Source organism: Nelusetta ayraudi, unplaced genomic scaffold (assembly GCF_046127955.1).
Source record: "Nelusetta ayraudi isolate G7.1 ecotype Tasmania unplaced genomic scaffold, CSIRO-AGI_Nayr_v1 ptg000004l, whole genome shotgun sequence".
Classification (NCBI taxonomy): domain Eukaryota; kingdom Metazoa; phylum Chordata; class Actinopteri; order Tetraodontiformes; family Monacanthidae; genus Nelusetta; species Nelusetta ayraudi.
The window spans coordinates 7,118,879-7,140,134 of NW_027466054.1; the positions used below are offsets into that span (position 1 = coordinate 7,118,879).

General features: G+C 43.1%; 2 protein-coding genes across 4 annotated transcripts in view; one reads left to right on the forward strand and one right to left on the reverse strand.

Moving 5' to 3' along the window:
* Positions 1-84: 84 nt before the first annotated feature.
* ints12 (integrator complex subunit 12) lies at positions 85-4,409 on the reverse strand. Of its 2 annotated transcripts, none has more exons than XM_076031996.1 (7): positions 4,286-4,409; positions 2,333-2,496; positions 2,072-2,218; positions 1,671-1,852; positions 1,429-1,588; positions 1,198-1,341; positions 85-776 (listed from the first exon to the last, which is right to left on the reverse strand). In XM_076031996.1, the coding sequence occupies exons 2-7, from the start codon at positions 2,486-2,488 to the stop codon at positions 198-200; spliced, it is 1,368 nt and encodes a 455-aa protein (XP_075888111.1). In that variant the 5' UTR covers positions 2,489-2,496; positions 4,286-4,409; the 3' UTR covers positions 85-197. The 2 variants fall into 2 exon arrangements, with proteins under 2 accessions (XP_075888111.1, XP_075888102.1); XM_076031987.1 differs by lacking the exon at positions 4,286-4,409 and adding an exon at positions 3,544-3,687.
* The window catches only part of gstcd (glutathione S-transferase, C-terminal domain containing), a 48,389-nt gene continuing 30,947 nt past the window's right edge, over positions 3,815-21,256 (forward strand). Inside the window, exons 1-4 of one of the 2 annotated variants that reach the window (XR_012927354.1) lie at positions 3,815-4,558; positions 5,216-5,656; positions 7,401-7,670; positions 9,966-10,059. Coding sequence is in view for 1 of the 2 variants with exons in the window: in XM_076031970.1 (XP_075888085.1) it covers positions 4,145-4,558; positions 5,216-5,656; positions 7,401-7,670; positions 9,966-10,059 (1,219 nt within the window). In the remaining variant the exon portion in view is untranslated. The remainder of the gene's footprint in view (positions 4,559-5,215; positions 5,657-7,400; positions 7,671-9,965; positions 10,060-21,256) is intronic. The other variant, XM_076031970.1, reaches the window with a different exon arrangement.

The following is a 21,256-nucleotide window of genomic DNA, read 5'->3' on the forward strand; positions in this document are numbered from 1 at the left end:
AGAGACACCTTTTTTTTCCCCCAATGGAGAGACACAGAGGCACAAAGAGTCCAGCAGTGTTCACAAAGAAAAAAAGTTCAAGTATTTCGCTGGATGACGTTGCTCATCTATTGACACTCGTACTACAAACATGACGCTCTGGCACTACATTTACTTGTGCTTTCATTGTCTCCTCTCTCTCTCATCAACACCATCGCTCATTTCTTCAGCTTCTTCTGCGCCGCCTTTTTCTTCACCATCTGCAACCGTTTCATGGCATTAAACTGGGATTCCTGGGATGTCTGCCCCTTGTCACCCGCCGCCGCTGCTGCCGCAGCTGCCGCCTTTGACCCATTGCCGTTGTTGCCATTTCCTCCCCCATTACTGCCTCCGTTCCCGCCCGCGCTCGCCTGGGAGCTGCTTGGGGAACCGGACCCTTTCCCCTGGTTCTCGCCACTCGAGGAACGGTTCAGCGGCTGCTTTCCCAGGGTCAGGGGAGGAGGGGGCTTTAGGGGCGCTTGACTAGAGCCGTTTCCGTTGCTGCCCCCCGCAGCCTTTGCAGAGCCGAGTCCGGACTTGGCTCCCGCTAGCCCGGACAGCCCGACGGGCTTCTGGCCAGAGGACGCTGACAAGGTCTTATGGTTGCCACTTGAGCTCGAGGAACCCAGTTTGGAGCTGGCAGGATTAGCCGGGCCCGTCTTGGCGCCGAACGCAGCCCAACCTGTGAGACCGCTGCCTGAGGAGGAGGAGCCGCTGCTGCCGCTGCTGCCAGTGGGATTGCCCGACGTGCCGGATGCCTGAAACCACAAGGCAGCAGCGTAATACATAACGTGTTAAAAACTGGCTTAAGCAACACAAAAGGTCCCACTAACAAGAACTGCTTAATGCTGTTTGTACCCAAAATAATACAGCTGTGTTAGCATGTAATACACAGCATGACATTCAGTTTGAGAGGGTTATTTTGGCTACAAACAGTGTTGACATTGTTGAATTCACAAAAGAAAAGCCTGGAGACATGTTTTTCTACATATGGAAAAGTAATATTATTATATCGTGCAATGCAATGTGCAACATTGTGAACTGCAAAGTTTTGAGTTCCTGAAGCCATATACATTGGCAGTTATTTGAGTTTTTATTTTGTTTGCTTAACAGCAGCAGAAAACTAGAGAATCCTACACCGTGAATTCCAGCCTATTACTTTTATTGCTGTATACATACCTTAACTTCTGCTCTTTTAAAGGCCTGGAAGGTGCTAGCTGTATCCGGCTTGGCTTTTGGCTCAGCCTTCTTCACCAGTGTGTCTTTTACAACTGGCGTTGATGATGCAGACACAGGAGACGGCTTCTGTGGTGGTTTCTGTGCCTGGAGAAAACAAAATGGCACAGACATATTAGATATATCACCCGGTGAGGGAAAGGTGAAAGTTGTGACGAAATGTACTGTTCTCACCATACGCTTCATCTGCCTGGTGCAGCGGGCACAGTACCACACCAGTCGGGGGTCATTCACATCTTTGTCGGTCACTTGGGGTTTGTGACAGTCCTGGTGGTAGAGGTTGTGGCACTCCTGACACTCGACGAGCTGGTTGCCCATTGACACTGTCATTTGTCTGAGGAACCGAAGAACACAACAGGCGGTTCATGGATGAAATTTAACGACGGGTTGTTTTACAAGGAGGAACTAAGACGTACCTGCAAACGACGCACGCCAGGCCCATTTCCATGGCAAAGTCGTCAGCGTTGGTCTCATCGTAGTCGTTCAGGTTTGGCAAAAGGTCTTTGCTTGTCTGAACGGTTATAGGTGAGGAGCGGTTGTCCTGTTTTTCTAAACGAGACTTCTTTGGAGGATCCACCTCACCCAGATCAACCCTGACCTGTGAGGTGAGAACGTAGAGAGTACAGCGACATTATAAGCATTTAGTAATCAACATTGAAAGCTTAATTTATAACCGCCTTATACCTTAACTGTTACGTTTATTTTTAATAATGCAGGTCCAAACAACACAAAAAGGGAAACAAATAACACATATCTTTCAAGCTTTTAATACCACAGGCTGTGTTATGCCCAAAAAGATCTAATATGTGACCCATACCTTCTCAGCGGATCTTTTCTCTGCATCCTTTTTACTTTTTTCTGAGCTGGATTTGGTGGCGCTGCTGCTTGATGATGAAGAACTTGAAGAAGATTTAGAGTCCTGCTTACTCAAGCTCAATTTTGATGGTTTGGAAACCTCTATATCCTGATGATAAACAAAATCACACCAAAGAAATTTAAAGACACATTAAAACAGTAAAATAAGAAAGAAAGAAAAAACATATTATAAACAAAAAGAAATTCCTTACGAACGCCTTACTTTTTGTAATGAACGGTAAGAGGTGTCGCTTCCTCTTGCAAGGGAATCATCTAGTAGTGCTTTCAGTTTGTCAGCTGAGTCTTTACTCTTGGAGTGCAGGTAACTGAGTCCCTTTAAGAAGATGGGATCCAATTCCAGACTGACAGGCCCAGCCATGGCTTAAACTGTGGAGATCATAAAATAACATCTTATAAATCGTTGTTTTACTTAAGTGACTCATTATCACCTCACCTAACTGGTTACACATTATCGCTATTATCGGTTATTGGTTACATGGTGGGGTTTTCGCATTCTCTCTGCGTCTGTGTAGGTACTTGGGCTTTCTCACAAAGTCCAAAAACATGCATGTTGGGTTGATTTGCAAATGTAAATTGGCCTAGATGCAAATACGGATGGTTATTTGTGTCTGTGTAGCCCTGCAATAAACTTGCGATTTGTCCATGTTGTACCCTGCCATCAGCCAAAGGCAGCAGGGATAGTCTCCAGGACACTTGCAACTCTGAGTTTAGTATAGTAGTAATGAAAATGGATGGATATTATTTGATCATTACCAGAAGAATAACACAAAGCTGAATGAACATAAATACATTCATTCATTAAAATCTTAGTCATAGTAAACTACGTACAAAAAGCAACCAAAAATGGGCAACAAAGTTCCTGCTTCGCTCTAATTATTGGAAATGTCATCTAGTCGAGAATATGTGCAGGCTTGAGGGTTGAATGTAGCACTGTTACGAACTAAATTTCCCTCGGGATTAATAAAGTATTCTGATTCTGAAATAACTTGGTCAGTGTAACAGGAAGTTACAGGATTACTTTCTGAGACATTTGTAGATGGTCAAGATGCTCCATGATCATCCATCATGAAGATGTTCTTATTATATATCCGTATGCTCCACACACAAATGAAGAAATGGAAAACCAAATTATAGAATCATGCCAACTAAATACGTGTGATAACTGGTGAAAACAACAGAAACGCATTGCTACGTTGAATGATCCATACGAACACTTTCGGAAAATTCATACAAATACCAAAACATGGAATCCAGAGACAAATGCGTCACCACTGCGTTGAATGTGTTGCGCTACTTATTCAACCCAGCTAAATAACGCTGGGGCATCGTCTCGCTAGTTAGCTACAGCAGGCTGTCAGTTGTCGGAAATAAGTAAAATTTTATGTACTCTCATTTTCAGGAGTCATAAATTACCTCACGGCCTGCTCTTGAGGAATTCTGCTGCTACACCCGGCGGTATCGCTTCCTTGAGGTGGTCGTTCCACCTACAAAAAAAAGCTGAGACACCCGGGACGGACCAATTGGACGGACCATTTACCCACAGTGTGCAACTGTTAAATACGTCCGGAATACGCAGCCGCGGAACGTTTTAAATTGGTTTGTTTTACTCGATAGCGATTCCAACATTGCATCCCTACATGTGACTTTTGTTCCAAAATTTGGATAATCGTTGAAATAGAACGAAACAACATTTATTTCAGATTTTGTCACTTGATTGGAGCTGTCATGATTATCGATGCCTTTGTTCTTGGAGTAGACAGCAGGTGGCACCGTTGATCCTTTTAGCTATGCCTCTGGAAAAGAGGAAGTTGCTCTGCGCTAACCAAAACAACGTGGTTGTATCACTCTGCCGGTGTGTCTCCTTAACGAAACGTCCTGTAAGTTGCCTTCGTGGCATTTTTGTGAAGTAGAAACCTGTTGTTGACGGTGACGTTTTAACGTTTCACGAGTCACCTTACTCCACTGTGTCAATTGATTCTATTCCCACCGCTCCAAAGGACTGTTACTACTGAGCATGACGCACACTAAGATGAAGCAGCATCCTAGCCTCTACCTACAAGTGTGCCTCCAGAATGAAGAGCTGCGTCTCCCCCTGCACACGTCCATCGCCTTGTTCCTCTTGTCCTACTGCGACTGCAAGTCTTTTAAAGTTTACCTCGTCTTCACGAAACCTCCCGGCATGAACTCACTGAAGGGCCAGATCCCAGAGTCCTTGGATGTGTCCTGCATCCAGCTGGGGGATGCGCCGCTGCTGGTGAGAAGCTGCCGCCTGCCCGCCGTACTGGACGAGACTGGGATGCTGTGCAGGGCAGGACTGGCGGTTGTCCTGAGGCACATCATCAAGAAGACCCTGGAGGCCGAGCCCTCCAGGAACGATGTGTTGGCTTTGTTGGGGTTCAAGAAGACCTGTCTGAAGGCCTGTGCTGAGGTAGGGAGAAAGTGTGTTTGAAAGTAGAAAAGCTTTTAGACCCTCACGAGTTTTACTGTTTCAAGCAACACATCCACGAATTACACAGTTTTTTAACTGAGAGAACTTTCCCACACGTTAAGTATATGCCATATTTACACTAACTGCACGCTGTATTAGTGTGTCATGATTTATGGCATAATGTTTTACGTTTTTACCCATTAATGATTAATCCCTAATATCTTTTCATCCTCAACTTTAGTGGAGAAGCAATGCACTCTGAAAACTGCAATAGATCTCCAAAAATGGCATTTGGCCCTGTGTTCACAAAACAAAACAAAAAATAAACGAAAAACAAACATTTGGTTTAAGTCTCCCTCCTGCTAAAACGGACACTTTGCTGAGCCTTCCACATGCAGCCACAAGGTGGACTCAGAGGACTGTGCAAACGTTTGGCTATGAACTAGGTATAGTTAGGTGTGCCTTTTGGGACATCACATAGGGCTAATTTTGTTAAATGAGCTCTCACTTTTTGACAAGTGGGCAAAAGACAAAAGATTAGGATTTCATTTTTTGTCTGAAATTAATTAAATTAGGATTGTGTTATGTCACTTGTTTGGTTGTTTTAATTGGTCACAGATTTCAATAACAAAGAAATGTTTCCATTCATACTCTCAGGTAAGCCCGTGGACCAGACTCTGCGAGATTGGCATCCCCTCTGCTGTCGAAGAACACCTGAGAAACCCGCAGCATCTGCAGCTCCCTGCTTCCATCCTCGCCCTGGAGCACAGGCTGGCCGAACCCGTCAAGGTCCACAATGATGACAAAATACGGAGGCAGAAACTGAAAGAGCAGCGACAGAATCAAAAGACCGAGGCGGCTGAGGGCGGCGCAAACCCAGACTGCGCCTCTGAACTGGGGCGGTCGCCTCAGCTCGAGCTCAGGCAGGCTCTGGCAAAGCTGTCCATGAATTCAGTTCCATCTGCGGCCACCAGAGAGAGCTCCGAGATCAGGAAGGTGAAGACCACGGACTTGCCTCCACTGGAGCACGTGTTTGCCGAGGGACTGTACTTCACTCTGACTGATGTGGTGCTGCTGCCATGCATCTACCAGTACCTGGTAAGGGCCTTGGAGTTTATGAGTGATGTTCGACTGCTGTCAGTAATGAACCCCTGTGGTTGATGGGCTTGGCCCAGTTATTGCCGGAAGTCACGGTCTAATTTTGACTCATGAATGCACAGCAATAGCTCATTTCTTTATCGCAGAAAAGCCCATATTTCATCCATAAGCATCATATTTTAAATGGGTCGGTTCCTTGTTGGCATTCCAGGATTTCCTGTCAATAAAATAGATGTAGTTGTTCTGTGATCCAAGTGTAGCCATGCTAGGCGAAGAAAAAAAAAAAAAAAAACAGCTCTCTTCAGACGCATTTGTTATCATGAACCTCTCAAGTTATACACAGCTAATGATTTTGACTCTCTGGTCAGGGTGAGCTGGCAGGACATCCGGTCACTTTCTCACATCCATCAAGGCAGAACCCTGAGTTAAGCAGACGAGTGGCATGAGACTTTGCTCAGGTTCCTGCTCTCAAAGGGGCGCCAGAGACACCTGGTGAAGTATGATAACAGTATATGTGAGAGTTTCTATTTAAATGCGCCATGTTGCAATGCATTTCAATCACCTTCCTTTGGGAGCCTGCTCCTCGCTGCAACAGATCAAGAATCAAAGAAGTGGCTTGTTACAGTGACCTGAATATTTTAACTCATTAAAAAAAAACAAAAAAACACACAAAACCCTGAACTTCTAAAACTTATTTCTTACAATTTTCGGGGTATTTATTTTTGAAAACAGTTGGAAGCAGCAGTTTAGCTGCAGAGGTGAAGTGCATTGTGTTGCTTCTGGGCTGCTGCTGGTTTATGGCGTTGCTATATAACCTCGTTGCAAGCCTGGGCTTTTACATAAATGCAAATGCTCATTATTTGCAAATGAAAAACAACAGTTACTTGTTTCACGTGACTTAGTTTTACTGAATGCTTGCATGTGTGTTTTATTGTTCATCGCCCCCAGTGAATGTAACACACTGATGGTTTAAATGTTGTGAACTGCACGCTGCAGCCAACATGCTGGACAGTGCACAGTCAATACTTTGCCGCCAGCTTTGGTTTTCTTCGAGGCTTTATTTCCTGCTACAGTAGTTTTGTTCTGTTAACGTGTTTTTCCTTTTTTTGAACAAACCTGTCGCAAGTTTGAATGACCGCCGTCGTCGTGGTTGTACAGTGAATTGTCATCGACCTGGAAGGCGGCCGCCGTCCCGCGAAGCAAAGTGCCTCTCGACGTCGACTTTGCCCTGCGGCCGCGCTCTCAACTGTGGGAGTGAATCGAGCCTCTCACAATGAGGCTTTTAGTAGTCAGCTGTGCTCCGCTGGTTTCCAGTTTCACACTCAGCCTAGCGTGTCTCCGTCTAACGGCCACCACTGACCGCCGTGTGGCCCAGAGACAGACCCCTTGCACTCCGCCCGCTCGTCACGTTGCGCAGGGACGCCCCCTCCCCCTCCCGGCCCCCCCACATCGCCTCCTTCCCCTTTGTCTTCCACACACGGTCACACGCTGATGCTGCACCTCTTGTCTCTGTTTGTCTTTACCCCCCCCACCTGCCAAGTCTGTTTTGATGTTTTCGCCCGCTGGCCCCCCATGCTGCCCCTACACTCACTCTCAAACACACACACACACTCTCCTGTCCATCCGCCGGCGTGATGAGTGAACTGTGCCGGAGCCTGACTTCTCGCCCCAGTGGAGATGACATGCCAGATGACTCACTTAATCAATACCTCCCCGTCTCTTCCTCCTGTTTTGTCTTTGATAGCGCTCCCTCACGGCCCACGCCGCAGGCGCTCTGCATCAGCTCCCCCACCTGCTGCGATGGTACGCCACTGTTCAGGAGGTGCCGGGGCTCCTCCGGGCGGCCGAGGCCTGCGGGATGGACCTCTCCATCCCTCACTTTCCCAAGTCCAGCCTCCCGGCGGCGCCAGCTGGGGACGAGGCGGCGAGTTCAGCGGAGCGAGAAGAAGGCCAGGATGCGACCACACAACCTCCCTTCGTCGGCGGGCCCAGACCCACAGTGACTAAACTTGAAGTAAATGACCACTTCTTGCCTTCCTTGTCTCTCATTATGCTCTACATCTTCAAACATATTTGCTTCATCATGCACGCCTGGGCTAAGTGTCCGGGGATCTTTGCGTAAGTGTCCTTTAACAGCGCAGGCAGACGGTCTGTCAGCCTCCCGACTGGTTGTTAACTATTATCCCTGTAATTTAATGCGCCCATTTGCTTCTAATTGTGCCTTGAGGAATGTGTATTTAAGCTTGTGTTTCGACCCGGGAATGAGATTCTTAATGACAAAATTTTTTTTCCCCTTCCTCCTTTCTTGAGCCGTCACAGTTTCAGCACACAAAGCCAGTTACAGGATGCTCATCTTTATCCGTGCTCTTGTTCTTGCTGGTGTCGTTTGTGAGGCACATTATATTTTGTCAAACAAGTAGGAAGAAAAACCATAAAGATTATGAAGTTATCGCGCGGGGGAGAAAAACAGACTGCGTGAAAGAAACTTTCGACTGGTGAAAATGTAAATAATTTCTCAGCAGAACCTGCTGCCGGGGAGACATTCAGGTACATTTCAGGTGCGATTTAACAAACAATGCATCCAGTTCACGCCATAGTTTTATGGCCAGGCTAAATGCGTTCTGTTGATGTTAAGTGTGTACAAGCATGACACAGTTTGGTGTGCAGTTCCCTCCGGAAGCATCAGCCAGATAACCATAGAGAAAATACAGTTTTTGGTTTTTTTTTCTCTCTCTCTTTCTCTCTTGGCATCGTAACAAAAACTGCCCCTGCAGATTTAGTGGACCAAGCTGTTTCCAGCAGAGACTATTCAGTCCAGACTGACCTCTCTTGAGAGAGCATTTGGACGGGCAGTTTTCTTGGCCATGGCGCTCGGCTTCTTAAGTGGGAATATTTGTGTGAATGTCTTCCCTGAGAGTCCAAACACTGCGTGGCAGTCCAAGCTGCGAGTGATGGGGAAAGTAGCCCTCTGCATGGTTGACTCTGGGTGGGGTGTGCCTCAATCTCACGTGTTCCCACATCGAATCCATTTGGCCTCGCATGTGCTGGAATCTCCGCACAGCAGGGTTGAAATCAGACATTACAGTTTTGAGGAATGTTTGCACATATACACACGGAAGCGTGCTGAAACAATGGCGGCCATTCTCTCCCCAGCCTAAGAGGGGATTATGGGATGGCTGCATGTCGCCACTGTCAAGTCTGCATTGCAGCTGTCGGGTCGTCTGAGCCAGGGCTCTTGTGTGTGTGTGTGTGTGTGTGTGTGTGTGTGTGTGTGTGTGTGTGTGTGTGTGTGTGTGTGTGTGTGTGTGTGTGTGTGTGTGTGTGTGTGTGTGTGTGTGTGTGTGCTAGCTAGTTCCATGGCAAGCGCACACAGAGGCGGACACAGCGAGAAGAGATCCTTCACCACCGCTAATCAGAGGCACCGGGCTGGGCTCCGCGGTGCAATCCGCAAAATAAGTGGCTCATTAACTCTTCCCGCTTCTCACTCCAGTTAACAAACACTGATGGATGCCACTCGCGCCGCCTGCGCAATGAGCTGCGGAGCCGTGGACCGCGAGCCAAGCGCAAGCAGAGGAGTAGCCGCGCTTCCAAATGTCGGGATTCCAAGCTGAATTCTGGCTGCCGCTCCCTTCGCGGATTGGTGTATCTTTATTTATTTTACAAGCGGTTTCTATTTGTGCGCGAAAACACAAACACACACAGACACAAACACACTTTGGTCGTAGAAATTGAGCAGGTGCATTAAAATTCCAGTTCAAATTGGGAAGAATGAAGATTAGGGATTGTTTGTGCTATGATCACAGGGGTTCTGTTTTACTGTAACATAGAAAGGTTTCACTTCTTTTTAATATTTTGCAGAGTGAACATACGTGTGCATATTTTTGTGTTTTTTTTGATAGTGAGAAATAACAAGTTCAGAATGACTCAATCCACAGATTTGTGTCCCTTTCTGGCCAAGCTTTCTATTAGCTAAGCGAAATATAAGTAATAGCGGCATAAATTGCTAACGCAACATTGTTTATTGCAGCGAAAAATCAATGTAGCGATTAGAAATCATTGTCTAGGAAGTCTGTTTGTATTTGGCAGGACTGAAGAACCAGCAATATTCTTTCTTGTTTGCTAAACATAGTGAACGGTTCATTTTATGCGTGATGCGCGCTTTTAGAAGACAAAAAGCTACAAGCTGCAAAGCCTTGCGAGCGGTTCCCACTTCTCTTGACTTCTCACTTCATTAGGGTCATTGGGATCTCGCATCTTCAAAGCAATGCTTTTCTATGGTAATGTGAGTGTTTGTGTCTAATTCTCCCAGGAAAACGGCATCCAAGCGGTCTTTGCTCCTCACCCCTGTCCAACGTGGACTCTCCCGTGGGACGCTTTGCCAGAAGCCATCAACCCCACTGAAGGTAAAGTGCAGTCTCTGCCTCGTGAATCTCAACACGCCCCCTGCCCCCACTTTATCTTGATTCTCTCGCCTGCTTTTATTTCGTTCCATTTTGCTTTTACCGTCTTCACCTAGTCCTTGTCTACATGGAATTGCTTATCATCCCCACCTGCCACCACCGGCTCCATACCTCCCCTCACTCCCTCATGCTTTGGCCGGATTATTTGCACCCAGTAAAAACAAACAGCATACCACGAAGGAAGTGGGATGCTTGCGCATAGACATCTTGTGTGTTAAGCTCCTGCTATTGTTACCTGGTGATTCCCAGTGGCAGCCCTGCGCCAAAGAAAATAGTGGTCAGTCGTTGAGTCCCCAGCATTTTGAAGAATGTCACATTAGAACGTATAGAATGTGTCGTAGCAGTGAAATTCTATATTTTTCAAGCAACTCAGTTATTGAATCCCATGAGCCCACACGGGTCTTTTTTGTGCTGTGAGCAAAGAATAATAATCATTAAATAATAATATGAAATAAGACTGTGACAGAACACATGATCCAAACCATAAATGTGCCCATAAATTTTAACTTCTCTAATTGTGCCCAGAATAATTACAATGGGACATAAATATAATGTGATGGTGTTTCCTCCAAACCAGGCCAACACTTACCAAAGGTTCTGAGGTGTCATAAAATATGGAAGGTTCAGCTTATTATCGTTGAAACAAATGTTGCTATGTGAAGAACAATGAGTGCGGTGGCCAATATAGTCGAAACCTTCAGTGCACAACCACAGCATCTCATTTTAATGCTTTTGTATACAGCTCCTCAGATAATACCTCATGTGCAATCAAATCACTTGTTTTTTCACCTGAAATATATTTGTTTAGAAAGGTTATAGCCAAAATAAACATATATAAGCATTATTGTATTGATATCCAAAATTCTTCCAGTGTCCAGTCCCAAAAAAGCTCCAAAAATTGATATTCATAATGCTGGCTTTTCTTTTCCTTCCATTCTCTTTGTGTTTTTTTTCTTTTTTTCATTCATTTTGTTTTTTTACTGATAAGAAAGATTGTAAACATGGTTTGACAAAACTCAAAGGGTCATTTATTTCTGGGATTTATTCCTCTAGATGTTTCCTTCCTCCCCAAGAGATTTATGTAGATATTAATTTTCCAGAAATATTATCAACTAAACACACAAAGAATTTGTTTGTTTAATTTATGCATTCATTGTTCTTGTATAAAGAAACAACAAACCATTTTATTTTATTATGCCTATGAGGTTTTTAATCTTATAGTAGCAGTAGGAGAGATGCCCCTTCAGGTCCCCTGTAGAAAAATCTGTATTCTACCAAAAATTATGAAAAACCCTGCAGCAAAATGCTGCAAGTATTTCCACACCCCGTAGCGCAGAAGGGCTCTCCATGTGCACATCATACTCATTCAGCGACTGAAAATAGTGGAGGGAGCGGAACTTTTGGCTGCCCCACTTTTGCTCGTACTTTGCATGAAAAGCAACGCTGTTCATTCCTGCCACCGCAGTGTGAGGACGCTGAGTGGGTAACCCCTGTGTTTTAGTGTCCGCGTAATTAGAGAACAGGGGAAACAAAAGGCAGACAATTTGTTCTGCACCTCTATGCGTGGGCTTTACTCACGACCGTTGAAGCTGCACACACAACGGCTGTTCTTACACCTACCTACATGTGAAATGCAGCGAGGACAATTGCAACTTTTTAAGACTAAAATATGCATGAGCACTCTCATGTATGCGATAAGGCATCCTTATTGAAATTTAAGTGTTTCAATTTTAAACTTCACTCATCCATCTTGCCAAGCTCCAGAAGAAAGTGTTTTTAATCAGTGTCATTGTTTGGTTTCTAAATAATTTTCTTGCAGTTGTGAGGAAATGAGGAAGCATCTACTGCAAGCTAGATGTCAGCAAATCAATCCAGATAATGATAATGTCGATCTGATGTTAGTATCGATATCAGATTGATACTGGCAGGATTTGATCAATACTTGTCCTGTTACATCAAAGAATAGTCACGTCCGTGGAAAAGGACGCTCCTTTCACATCTCGGAGTACACACTTTGCCCATCCCCCTCCTCTCATTTTAAACTTTATTTATTTGCACATGTATGTATAAAATAGAACAACTACATATACATATCTCTCTTATGTAGAGATATGCATATAAAGAAAGGTGCAAGCAATGTGGCGGTGAGGTCGGAAATAAAAAAATATTCTTTTATCATGCAGTCACTTGCTAGTAGGTGGGACCAGCATCACAGGTGTGCTCTGCAGCTCATACCAGAGGGAAAAAAAGGAGGACGCAATCTGGAGTTATTAATTAAACTTGTTAAAAAAATATATAAGTATTCCAGAAGAAGCAATACTGTTGGCATCAATAGGCTGATGTTAAAGAAACGTGTATGTTGCAGTAAGAATAGTTACTCCTGACGTAAAACTTCCCTTGGTCCACGGTATTGTTTTGTCTTCTCCCATGGAGTGGTAGTTTAGTTCTGCACTACCATACATAGCCACCAATATTGTAGCACAGCAGGGTCCTGTAAGTGCTAGTATGAAATCAGACTGCTCCGCTTAAATGTGATGGACAAATGGTCCAAACAAACTTTCCATGTTTCGTCCCCCCTCTACATTTTGTGGGCTCTTTGCTATGCAAAATACCTCCAGTGGATTTAGGGAACACTTGATTTAGCCGACCAGTGCATTTTTGCTTGCAACTGTTGCCTTTGATAGTGAAAGAAAAACCCCAGTTTCATGCTGAGTTGTTGCATCATCCACAATAAAGACAATGTTGAAAGTTAAACTCCGAAGGAAGACTATTTCAAGGGAAGTTTGCATTTCGGTGTGAATACAACACAGCCAGGGAAGAGATATTTTTTTTTATGTCTGACAGTTCTCTGCATAGCAGCTGTGAGATTTCCACCCATCACAGTGGAAGAATGCATCTTTTATGTGTGCCTTAATTGTTCCGTTGTCCTGAGCATTTGGAGTTAAGTGGGAACAAGTCCAACCCACGGATGCTCAGGTATGCACACCATATAAGCTGAACAAAGGGAGCTCTGTAAGTGGAACTTGTTTAGGTTTTATGCTCACTGTCTGTGGGGATGTTTTGCCAAAAGTGGTGTGGGCTGTCTCCGTGCACGGCAGCATCGCCCGAGCCGCAAACGCTTTGTCTGCGGCGCTTCGCCTCACGGGAGGCAGGAGGGGAGGGTAGTGAATAAGGCGGTTTTTCCAATGATGGAGTGTGTGACACGGTGGGAGATAAAGACGGGTGAGACAGCATGAGGAGAGACAAGGGTTATCAGGAGAAAACAAGACAGGGGAAGGGGGGAAACGAGACAGTGGAGCATTAAGAAGAGGCAGGGCCAGCGCCGAGAGTGCATAGTTGTCATGCTTCAGACATGCTGCTATTAGCTCCTCCAGGCTTGTTTTGGTACAAGGAGACGAGATTGAGTTGCCGTGTTTTTGTTTTAGCCCAGGGCGGTGCGGCGGCGGCAACTGAACTGCTTAAGAACAGACTGGCTTCATTTGTGTCTTCAGCTACAGCTTTTAGGGCTACCATGGCCCCTTTATTTACGCAGTTAGTCAGTCTGTCTGTCTGCCACTCGGTTATAGCGGTGTCAGGTGGGAAAGGAAAAAAAAAATTTCCTTGTATTCAATTTGTAAAATCTTGCCCCTCCCGCTGTCTTGCCCTTTGCATAGTTTACCACACCTGCGTTGTTAAATTTCACCTTTGCCTCCAGGGTAAGAAAGGGTCACATTTCTGTACTGCCAGGATTTCACAGAAGACTCAGTCTAGTAAACTTGATGACAGGTCGAGGCAAGACCGATCTGATCAGCTCTCAGTACCAGGTCCGATATTGCTGTCATTTATTCACTCGACTTCCAACACAACTCGCTGATCCACGTCACCAATCCATACTCAATTCCGTTTTTTCTGCCGGACCGTGAACGCGCCTCAATTGATTAGCTTTTAGCTAATTATTTCCTCAACCCACAATGAGGCGTTCTGCCGTCAAAACAACACACAGCTGGACTGCGATTTGCAATTTCTTCACGGCCAGCATCTCAAGAGATGAGAGTAGTGTTACATTGTACAATCAAGCAACTTTTCTTTGTTCAAGTTGTCTTGAGGTTGAGTTGCCGTTTGTCCTTTAAATATCCATTGTCCGTGTATTTGTTTTAAACTCCAAGAAAATAAATGGAAGGAGGGAAAATGGAAGACTTGTTTTTAGATTCTATGGAAAAGCAGAGCAGCTGATTTGTCAATTGGATCTCCTTCAGTCATCGTCTTCTAAGTTTCCTGGTTTGTTTTGTTAGAAATATGAGTTTCTCAGAGGGCAAAAATGATAGTGGAAGATTCAGCAGGGAGGGCTCCACTGTTTCAGCCGAATAAAATGAAGCTACATCCTGACCTTGGATTTTTCAGCGTCCTCTGAGCTTTATGAGCCAACAGTTGGATCGGTTTTATTTTACTGCAGGCTGAGAGTTGGGTTTTTGACTGTTTTAAAAAATAGATCCTGTAAACTTGCCATAAGGTAGACAAATATACTGCTAAGTGTGCTATTAAAAGTGGCATGGGATAAGAATCGTATACAGCTGAAGGGGATATAATTCACTGGATTGAGTTTTTGTTTGGACAAGCAAATCTTTTGCATTGATCGGGCACACAGTCATACTTAGTGAGAGGATACTCCGATTCTCTCTAGTTAAAATTTAATTTAGCCTCTTTTTTCCACTGCAGAGCTTTTTTTCCTCTCTTGAGCCAACAGGAAATGGGAAGTGGTTAATGAGTCTTATGAATACTGGCGGATTTTCTCTCCACCTGCCGTGTTGTTTTCTCCAGTGTTCAGCTGACTGTAGTTTCAGGTCCACTGCACAGACTTTCAGGAAGTTAATTAAAAACCCATTTAATTGGTCACTGATGGCAAGAATTACCTCTGATTAATGCAGTAGCTTCAATTCAAACGACACAAATATTGTCCAGAAGAGGTCAAGTGGACAATTTGGCACTTTCAAATAGGTCCAAATGTTTACTGTTATATTTTTGTACTAAGGCTGAAAAGAAAAGAAACCAGCTTGTGTGAGAGTTTATTCCAAACAAGAATGTGGAGGTAATTTACATCATGATTTTAAAATTATTATCCTGACAGGACAGATCCTTTTTTTTTTTTAATGGTGTTTTACAGATTACGCTCAGCGAGAAAGATTGTTTCTGTTTTTGTTACTTTGCACTGGAAATTACTATATTCAAATTAGAGACAAATCTTTATATAATTGTGCTTTTGCTCTTGATGCACAGCAAAACATGTTGATCAGGATACGCAAAATGAATTCCATGTAGCACTGTCACGCTTTTTGTTGTCATCCCTTTATTTTCCTTCACTGCAATGTAGGTTTATGGCAACTATTTAGCTGCACACTGTGGAATGAACGAATACAAGTGATGCTTTTTAAATAGTTTACTGCGCACTTGTCAGGTAACAGCCAACTTCAACTTTATAAATTTATTGGTTGGCCCGAGGGCACCCTCAGGTATTAAAAAGACAGGAAAAATACAGAAGAACTTTTTGAAAATGAATCAGGTAAGTAATTAGGCACTGGGGGAAACAACAGCGCACGCTCCATGCAAATTACCATGCAAAATCATCAGAGAACAAAGTGCAGATTATATATCAGGGAAGGATTTGCAAGATAGAAAATGATGACAAATAAAGGACAGCAGAGCTTGCATACATTGCATTAGTAAATCAGCAGCTGTAAGGACACTGGCAACATCTTTTGTGCTATAAAAATTCAACTGCAGTGTGTGTGTGTGTGTGTGTGTGTGTGTGTGTGTGTGTGTGTGTGAGAGAGTCTTAAAGTAACAATCTTCAAGCCCTCCCGCCATGACAATAGGATTAAAACTCCCTTATTCACGTTCAAAAGATGGAGTGCAGTGATTTTTATCTCTCAGAGAAAATAAGCTGCTCTTCATCTGCATTTACACAGCGTGACTTCTTTCTTCAACGCAACCTACAGATGTCGGTGTGTGTCTGGGCTTTGCAGCTTCTGCACCATGAGTTTATTTTCAATTGGGCACTTTCTTGTCAACGTTCCCTCTTCATTTTACCATCTACCTTGCATATATCTGAGACGAGAGGTCTGACACACTTGACTAAATATAAATCGAAAATGATACCAGTTGGTTTGGAACCTGGCTGCGCCCTCTACCTGGTCAGGTAACTTTTTTTTTTTCCTTTTTACAAACCAGGCATATGAGGCGCTTCATTCTGAAAAGAATGGCTTGTGTGTGCAAGCCATTCCCCAACATAGATACAAAGATAGATACAAAGTAACTCTTCCCTCTGTTTTTGCCCACAATGGTTCCAATTTGCTGCAGGCACGTTGTCTCACTTAAAGTCAGAAGAACATAATTAGCTATATGAGTTTCCACTCACATTTTCTTAATTTTCTCTGACTGCATATTCTTAGTGAGCCCTCAGGACTCTGATTTTCCTTTTCCTTTTCTTCGCTTTATTGTTGAGCATTATAATAATTGACACACAAAATTCCATTCCTTACTTTTACAGCTTGCTCCTGTGACCTATTAAAATCAGCACAGTGTAACATGCTGAAATAATTGCGTTTATGAATTTTAATCTGGAATAAATGGATAAATTTGTTGGGTTACGGATGTGAGTGTTGAATGTCTGTGATATCCAATTATTTATTTGATTTGGGCAGAACTTTTATTTTTCTTAATAGGATTGTCTGTTGACCATAATCCCTAATTTGAAATGACCCACCACACAATATTTAGAGCAACTACAATTAATGCTTCCCTTTAACAGTGCCTCCAATTATAGTGTGATCTGCAGTTGAGCCTGAAGCTCTCGGTACTTTGTGACTGTGCCACATAATTAAGCACAAGGCAGCTGAAGAGTCAGACATTTTGGGACAAAAATAAGCTTCTAATGTACTCATTAATCACAAATTAATTCACCAAGTAGAAGTGAAACACATCTTGACATCAGCTGTGTCAGCCCATTGTTTTCTGGTAAAATATCTTTTTATAATGAGGAAACCCGAGATAAATGTGACATTATGTTTTATTTTGTGTTTTTCAACATTGTTGCTGAGAATCACAAATTCCCATTTATGTTTTTTTTTTTTGAAGTGTGATAAGGATTTTTCCCAAAGTACCTAGTAAAATGGTTGTTTTTGCGTTCATCTCGGTTGTAACCAGTGGTTATTTGAGTTCCTGTTCCCTTTCTGGGGTCTCTCCAACCAGTCTGTTCTCCTCTGACTTCTGACATCAACAAGGCATTTCCTCCACACCAAACTGTCGCTCCCTGGATATTTTCTCCATCTGAGACCATTCTCTGTGAATCTTAGAGGTGGCTATGTTGTGAGAATCCCAGTAGATCAGCAGTCTGAAATACCCGACCAGCCCGTCTGGCGCCAGCAACCATTGGAGGTCTGGATCACATTTAATTCTCCATTCTCAAAAGACAAAGGGCTTCTTACCCCACATGGCCAAATGAAGATGGATAAGTCATAATGATTGGTCCAAAAAGACAAACAGGACCCAAACCATTGTCGCTCTACTTGGACGTCTGTGCTTTTTAAAATCCATGACATTCTACACAACAAAGAAAATAGACTTTTCTTAGCACTGCACCGATAGTTGGCTCCACAGAATGGAAGTGAAGGCTCTGGTTTTATTTCAGTGGTGCAGACAATTTTATGGCTCCTTTTCATCTTTCTTGACGGCAAGGTTAACTGCTTTCCAGGCAAAGAACAGAGTTATCTATTCGAATGAATCCTTCCCTTTTCGTCTCTCAGGGATGGAAATCTAAAAGCAAATATCAAGACTTGCGGGCTGTTTATTTGCTTGACTGCTAGTAACATTATCCCTATTCACTTCTAGTTAAAATAAGACGTGTGACTGAACTCCAAGATGTTTATTTTACATTCTGATCTTTTAGTGCTGTAGTTTGTGTGCTAAGTCAGTTCCAGATCAACTGTTTATTTCCTAATTTCTGTCACGCTGAATGGAGCTGTGACACGGTGATCCAGCAGCATGTGGGCAGGTGTGAATGGGCTTGAAAAGTATTACACACATTTTTAGCAATACATTTATAGTCTTGGGCCACGGCAGTGCCTGCCTGTTGGAAAAAACAAACAAAAAAACAAACATTAAACCACTTGCAGCTTCATGTGAAGCTGTAGCAGCCAGTCGGGCAATGGCAGCTCCATTTAACAATCAAACATGAACACAGCATGTGATATGTGACGTCACTCAATGATTCATGTAATGCTTTCACTGGTGCACATCTGGCCCACTATTGCTTATGCCATTGAGCCACTTTCCTGGATTTGGTCTGAAAGTAGCGTTTGGATTCTAATGTCAGCAGCAATCTTGGCACAAGATAAATGGCCTCATTTCAGCGCGGACGCTTTGTATGTGCAAATAAATTCCGCATACATTGCCTGAAACCGGAGTTCGACCGTAATTGCCGTCTGCACCTGGTTTCTCCAGCTCAAAACTCACTGATCTTGTCACTCTACAAATTCCTGGAATGAATTAAATATTCCACCTCAGAGTGTCTCGTATAGCGTTTGATCTCAGGCTCCCAGAGTTGCAAAGGAAGATTAATTGCAGTGGTACTTGAAGAGCAAATGTGACAGACAAACCTTTAAAGTGTCTCACTCATACCCCCAAGACGAGACAGCAGCTTTTTAAGTTTCTGAAATATTAGAGCTTACAGACACGCTAGCAGCTCAGCGATGTTGTGCTTTGACACTTGGAGCTGAGATAAATGTCAGCATACTCAAATGCTTTTCAATGCTTCACAAGTAAAATGTTAACTTTGTCTGTTATTTTAATCTTAATGATATTGTTACAGACAATTTTCCTTGTACCAATCAAGAAGTGTAGTACAAACACAACTCATAGTTTTATTTTACTTTTTTCCAGTTGCATGAAATTATACCAGGTACTAGAAAGATGCGAATTGATCCGATGGTGGCAAAAAAATCAAGAATCTCAAAATGTATATGAAACAATCATCTGTACAATGAAAATCACTGACACTGTTGTGCATGTATGTGACTGGTGGTTTGTATGGTGTTGTCTCATATCCTATCATATTGTATCGTATTATATAGTATTGATAATATTAATTCATGTCCCAAATACCGTGAAGTGCTAAGTAAAATAAATTTTGATGTGGCAGCACCAATCATTGGGCAAACTATGTAATACAGAATAGCTAAATTCCAAAGACTATAACCAAAGTTTTGTTGTTGTTTTTTCAAGATACTACATCATATTTTTTCAAAATGCTTTTCAATCATCTTTCTTGGTTTCAATATGTTCAAGGTTCACAGTAGTTTGGAAATATGGACTCTCTTGGGAGAATTCATCCAAATGCTCTTTGCCAACAATTGCTATCTCAGGATCCTGTGGGAAGCACAAATGTTTTTGATGTTATCAACCGGGCACAGGGGTTGGAATTTTAGTCTTATACTGAGTGAAATGAGCCATGACAGAAGTGAATGGTCCAACACTCTGGTCTAAGGGGTGATCCACGCCTCCTCAAAAACCAACAACCCTCAAGCCCTCTTGTCTTATAGTGTGATGCTGGTTTTACTGTGTTTGAGTTCAGAAGTGTATTTGTCATTCAGAGAATTACGTTCATTGGGATTCATTCATTATTTTGTTTGAAAAACTTGTTATGTTGCCTTCAAGTGCTGCTGGTGACCGTGCAAAACATTTGCTTGTCAATTATCTGACTAAACCAACCAATTCCTCTCATTTTTACATATTCACACATGGCACATATTTTTCTTTATGCTTTAGAAAATGAGTAAACCTCCACTTGCATGGTGTGTTTACCTTGTCAAGTCAAGACTGATCTAAAATTCATTCATTTATTTTGATAAGGCCTATTCCTGTTTTTAATTGGTCGTTCCATCTGCTTACGAGGTCACTTACACTTATTATTAAGAATTACCACCATTACCACCATTGTATTGTCTGTTGTGAGTAAATTGGAATAACAGCACAACGCATGGACATGATTGAAAAATATTGTAATTGGGCATCAATGGAAGGACATTTCTGTGAACCATGTGTTGACATTAGCCTGCCACCTAATTCTCTGTGGCTGGTAAACAGCAGGCTGTGACTCCCCAAGCACTGCTCTAATTCTCAATTAATTGAAGTCATTAGAGGCTTCAAATTGGAGATTTAAAGATAGGCAGTAAACATAGAACTAAGCATAACAGCCAGCCAGCTTTGTTCCTCCCAATTAGGGGGATAATTGGCACTTTATTTCCACAATTCAAGTTCAAACACATCTACAGTCCCAAAAGGGTTACCATTGACTTCCACTATTTGCTGTAATGTTAGAGTTGTGACACCATTTGAATGCAGAGCCACTGGCTGCTTCCATGATGAGCTTCCCAAAATGTCATGTTATGAATATGCATTTGTCTCCTTGGTTTTGTTTTTTTCGCTAATCTGTGGTGGGACATGTTGCGGAGGGAGGAGACGGTGCCTCACCCTCAGTCAGATTTTAGAGCCGTTCGGATTACAAAGTATTTCTTGCGCCTTTTAACTACAGATTCATAATTAGTTTGTGATTAGTGCTCTCATCCCTGTGCTGAATGTAAATCTAAATCTTTTCCCTTCAGGCCTTCCCTTTGAAGCAGGGTTCGAAAGGTCTTTGTCTGTTCAAATCTTGTATGTTTGAAATGTGGAGATGAGATAAAACACAACAGAGATTAAATGTAATGACTTTCCTCATCAATTTGAATGATTTTACTTTACGATGAACAACTTTTGGCCTCTGTTGTTTTCCTTGCACAATAGTTCACTCATACAATCTTGTGTGTTTCGAACCTGGGATTGTGTGTTTATTGACGAGGAATAGTTTCCTGCCTGGCTCTCAGTGGGTTGAGAACTAATCTGGCACCATGTATCCATCTGGTGAAGAGCCATTTGGAAGTGTTTGGTAAAGGAATGCAGAACTCGGAAGGGGACTAGACAAACCTTCAGTGGACCAATCAGATTTCTTTTACTTCTAGTTTTATTTAGATTTGCCTTTACAGCTGGAGACTCCCTGGTGGTGCACAGAACATGAAGCCATTACATAACCCGTTTAACGGGCTGTTGAGCAGAATTTAAAGCAATTTCTATT